This window comes from Hevea brasiliensis, chromosome 4 (assembly GCF_030052815.1).
Source record: "Hevea brasiliensis isolate MT/VB/25A 57/8 chromosome 4, ASM3005281v1, whole genome shotgun sequence".
NCBI lineage: Eukaryota > Viridiplantae > Streptophyta > Magnoliopsida > Malpighiales > Euphorbiaceae > Hevea > Hevea brasiliensis.
In genome coordinates this window covers 28,834,882-28,840,597 of record NC_079496.1, presented here as the reverse complement: position 1 = coordinate 28,840,597, position 5,716 = coordinate 28,834,882, and the positions used below count along the sequence as shown (strand labels likewise).

The 5,716-nt window shown below is 23.4% G+C and overlaps 1 protein-coding gene across 1 annotated transcript; it reads left to right on the top strand.

Annotated features, from left to right (window-relative positions):
* The first annotated feature begins 833 nt into the window (after positions 1-833).
* LOC110632226 (bZIP transcription factor 53-like) lies at positions 834-1,199 on the top strand. The gene has a single exon (XM_021780368.2). The coding sequence runs from the start codon at positions 834-836 to the stop codon at positions 1,197-1,199; it is 366 nt and encodes a 121-aa protein (XP_021636060.2).
* Positions 1,200-5,716: the final 4,517 nt, after the last annotated feature.

Genomic DNA, 5,716 nt, shown 5'->3' with positions numbered 1-5,716 from the left:
ATATAAAAGTCAATTTTAATATTTTAATATTTTGAATTTTTTTTGTAATTGAGGGTATATTTTATAGTATAAGAGGTTAGTAATTAATTCAAATCTCAATTATACACTTTTAAAAAGTTTTGAAGTAAAAGAAAAAAAAAAGCCCTAATTAGAGCCCAGTCAATTTAAAAATAGTTATATGTATAAATACTATCTTTCTTTAAATATTTACAATTAAAGATATTCTTAATTAAACTCCATATTTGTTGTACTAAATTTTTATAACAAACTATTATTTTAATGATACACTTTTCCAGATTCACCTAATACATATATTTAAACTTGTTTGGAAATAATCATTTGTAAGAAAAAGATTCAATTCTCACATAATTATATTATTTTTATTATGATTTTTATTTCTTTTTAAATTTATTTAAAATTAAAAAAAAATTAAATTATTTTACTTATTAAATTTTCAAATATGAAAATTAATAAAAAAATAAATTAATTGAATTAAATTTTTATAAAATTCTAATTTTTAAATAGGGTGAATGAAAAAGCATATACCCAACCTAACCACACATTTATTTTCCTTTACAACTTGAAGATCCCAATCCCTTTCCTTTGGATAACTGAAATTATTTAAATGCAATAATATGCAGATCCCTCAAATCCTTATCCTTTCTTGTATTTCCATTAAAATCAAGTCTTTTTGGATGATCTTCTGTAGTTTCCTTTTTCTCATTTCATTAAATTATATCTTCATATATAATAATTAACAATATTTATTCATTATAAATTCTGAAAGTTTATATTCTGCAATTAATATTTAATACAAGAACTCTCTCATGAAAATGTTGTCTAATATTTTAAAGAAAAGCTCAAATGCATCTATTGATGAGAAGAAGAGGAAGAGGATGATATCAAATCGAGAATCTGCAAGACGATCAAGAATGAGGAGGCAAAAGAAGGCGGAGGACTTGATCAATGAGAAAGCCGAGTTAGAGAAAGAGCTACTTGAAGATAATCACAAGTATGTCGCTAAATGTCAAATTCTTTTTGTTCTTGAATCTAAGAATGAAGTTCTGAGGGCTAAGAAGATGGAGTTGATACAGTATTTGAAGTGCTTGAACCAGATTCTTATCAGCTATGAAGAAACTGAGTCCAACCATAATCTTCAAGTTTCAGAACCATTTATGAACTTGTCCAAAAGTTCATGATCCAATTCAGCTTGTCACAGCTTCTACAATGTTCAAATTCTAGATATATATATATATATATATATATATATATATATATATATATATATATATATATATATATATATATATATATATATATATATATATATATATATATATATCCTTAAGATCTCTACCAAGCTAGGTAAGGCCCCTTTTACGAAGTGTTTTTTTTTTTATTGAAATTATCACATGCATATTAATATTTTATTTTCTTTTTTTAATCATAATTAATTGATGATCTAATAATTAATAAAATATTATTTTCATACTAATATTAGTTCTCATCGATTATCATAATTATAATTATGTGAAAGATCAATAACTTTTTTTTCATAAATATTAGGGGTGGGCATTCGGTTCAAAAAAAACCGAACCTAATCAAATTAAATTATGAAAATCGAATTATATATTTTAGAAATCAAATCGAACCAAAATAGATAAAAAATTGAATCGAACTAAACTGCTTTATTTTGGTTCTATTCGATTCAAACCGATCGATTTTATTTTGATTAATTTTTTAATTTAAATTTGATTTTTAAGTTATTTAGTCTAATTTTGACTTTGGTTTGAATCTAATAACCATTAATTAATGAAATTAAACAATTCATATATATATAATTAAATATAATTCATAAATTCTCCATAAAAATAAATCAATTCAAAAATCGATTCAGATTAATTTAGTTCGATTTGAATATATAAAATTACTATTCAATTCTGTTCGGTTTAACCGATTTTTTTCTCTTCAAAACCGAACCAAACCGAAATAATTGAAATTTTAATAATATAAAACTGAACTGAACCGATTAAATTTTAAAACTGAACCTCTTAAACCGAATTGATTATATTCGATTTGATTTTTCGATTTGAATCGAAATTTGCTCACCCTAATCATAATTGCATCCTCACACTATAATTTTTTTTTTTTATCAATTTCAATTGTTGCACGCATTGAATGTTATAACAATATTAGTGGAATATCTTAATTCTCATTATTAATACCCACATTTTGTCCATAAATTATATATAATTTTTGTTCAGTATTTAAATGTTGGTGAGAGAGTTGGCAGATGGACTAAAAGGTTAAATTAAGTGAAATATTGAGATAAATAGTATATTTTTTAAAATATAAAGATTAAATAATTAATTTCGTTAAAATACAATAATTAAATAGTAATTTATCCTTAATAATATATTTGAATATTATAATAATTTTATAAAATACTCTTTTAAGACATAATATTCAAAAAAATAAATATTATTTTATAAATATATTAATTAATTAATTACATAAATGAGATAACTAGTATACAATACATAAAACACAAATCATTAAAATATACAATTTAATAATAGTAATAATAAACTTATTTCAAAAAATTGAATATCAAGAATCTAATTGTGATATAAAATTTTAACTGTTTGACAATTTTAATGGCACATAAAATTTACACACACATATATATATTTATTATTGAAAATCACATAATAAACATTTTAAATAAGAATAAAACACAATATATGATTAAGTTATTAATTAATATTAAATATTTATGGATAAAATTTTTAAATTGATAATAATTAGTCTTATATATATATATATATATAAATGGAATGATCCAAATTTAGTTTTATGTTAATCAATTAATTGTAAAATATTATTGATTATTAGTAATTTCAATTTTCATCTTAATAGTAGATAGACTCGTAGAGGAAAAAACTCCCCTCTTTAATTTAGCATCCAAATAACATAAAAAATCCAAAACCACTGCTAAAAAGTTTTAGAGCCACACTGCCTCATTAAGGTTAATGATTATCACAATTAACTTATACAGTTTAGTGACATATTTTCTCCAAGGTATTTATCCCCAATTTTAACACAAACCAACCCTACAAATGCTTCTTTTTATTCTTTGTAAATACTTAGGTGTACTCAATTTGAATTAATATTTTTATATCTTCTCACAGAAACCTTTTTGGAGAGTGGCTCACCCTTACATACACTTTGACAATAGTTTGTGCTATCAGGTATTTTATTTTCTATTGTTACCTTCTTCTTCTTCTTTCTTTTTTCTTTTTTTTTTTTAATCCTTAATGCACTAAGTTGTTCTATTCCAACCTTTTTTACAATGTGACTTTTTGCAATGTAAACTAAAAAGTGTTGGTAATATCATTTGAGATATAATTATTTACTATGCAACTAAAAAGCGTTGGGAAATTTATACTCATTTAACAACACTTATCAAAATGTGTTGGCGTTTAAGTGATAACTACTGATTTGGCAACGCTCTAAAAATATTTGCCCATACTTATTTTTTTTGCGTTGCCATATACTTATTTATTCAATTTATTAACTATTAATTTTAACTATCTACTTTTTATATTTATAAATATTTTTAATTTATAATTTTTTATACATGTAACTCAAACTTTTTATTATAAAATTATTAAATTTTAATATTAATAAAAATAATTTCATTTATAAATATTAATAATGTTAATTAAAATACAAAATTCTAAATTTTCTTAAAAATAAAAACTTACCGCCAAAATTTTTAGGGTAAAATAGAATTCCCTCCGTGTTTTTCCATAAGCCAAATTTTTAGGGTAAAGTGAAAGACTCCATCGGTTTTATTTTTTAGGGTAAAAAAGAAAATAGAATTGCTGCTCCCTGGCATTGCTAAACTCAGCTTCATCCCATCTATATCTATGGATTGAACAATTTCTCTTTTGTCATTTTCTTCCTTGTAGCCTTGTGTAATTGAAGGCTATTTTCACATTCATAACTTCATTGTAGTCATTATCTTTCAATTATTTAATTTTGATTTTATTTATTTATTTATTTTGTAATTCACAACTTCCTGAGAAAGCAATTTTAATGGCTTACAGGTCGTCATGCTCCTTGTAACCTTAGGTTTGGTTTCTAAATGTTGATGAAACATTGGTTGCTCTGTTTTAATTTTATGGCAAATTAGTCATCCGCTTCAACCAATATACGCGTCCCATATTTTGCAAGAAAATTCTAATTCATTCTCATTAATATAAGCATTTGATTCTTTTATCTATTTTTTTAAATAAAAAATCATTAATATTTCTGAACCCTTCGATCTCAGCAACCAATAAGCACCCATATATTGTATTAATTCCTTATGTTTCGTTGTTTTTGCACATGGGTTTTGAATTTTGACTGTTAAAATCCAGTGCTTTCTTCAGATCTATACAGAGCAAGGATTCTTATCACTACCTTCTCTCTCCCTCTAAACGTGACATTGAGTCTCTTGCTGCGGACAAGGTGAAGTTACTCTTTATCTCTCTTTCAGTGAACCTGTGGTATAATTTATTAGAGCATGTCTTTTAGTTTTAATGTCTATCAAATAGTTTATTAGAATTTGCAAAGGTAAATGGCCCAATTCTTCCTTAAAAATAAAAAAAAAAAATCTTTCTAAGTGATGACAAGTGATAATTTCAAGTGATGATTATTAGGATGAGATCAATGATGGGCCACAGACAAGTTAATAGAAGTCTCTTGAGTAAATTAAATTATATACATAAAAATTAAAAAGAGTTAAAAATTCATGAATAAAAATAAGTATAATAAGAAGAAATAATTTATTTAAAATATCATATATTTTATTATAATTCTTTATTGAAACGCATAATGATTGTATCTTAAATTTCATCATTGGTGCTCTTAAATTTTTCCCTTTATTTTATCTCTTTTCCTTTATTTTTCCACTTCCCTTGGATATAAACTTTAATTATTTACATTGTCAAGTCTTGGTTTGCTTCAAAAGCCAAAATTGTTGACATATACAAAAGAAATCAATGTTCCATATCAATCAATACTCTGGAATTAGTGAATTCTCTTATTTGTGGCAAAATATTTATCTTGTTTCCTTTTTCTAATTAACATTACCATATTGAATTCAGTTGTGTAGTAATTTTTCCACCCATGAACTTGATTCAAGATAATTCCAATTGACCTTGTAGTAGGTTAGGACTTATAAGGCAATATTGATAGGTTTTAATTGTGAATTAATTTTCCTTTAATTTGCTTCAACTACAAGAAATTTATTGTATTTTTTTGGAATTGGTATGGATACAAATCAAATGTCACAATTAGCTATTAATTTTGTCCTTTAATATAAATAGACAATGTGTATGGATTTATTAGGATATATATTTCCTTTGTTTGTTATTTTGATATAATCATGGGATTTTAATTTTTACTAGCATTTAAGTTGTTGAGTGATTGTGATTCTTATTATTTGCAAAACAATTATTCAAATTAAATGAAACTTGTTTTGCTAGTGCACATAGTTAGTTATATATATATATTTTTATATTTTAACTCATTTCAGTTTTATTATTAATATTTAAATTATATACTTTATTTGACATAAATATATGAATTTAAGTGTAATAATAATAATAATAATAATAATAATTACTATAATATTGTTTTTTAGAGATAAATATATTAAGGCAAATAA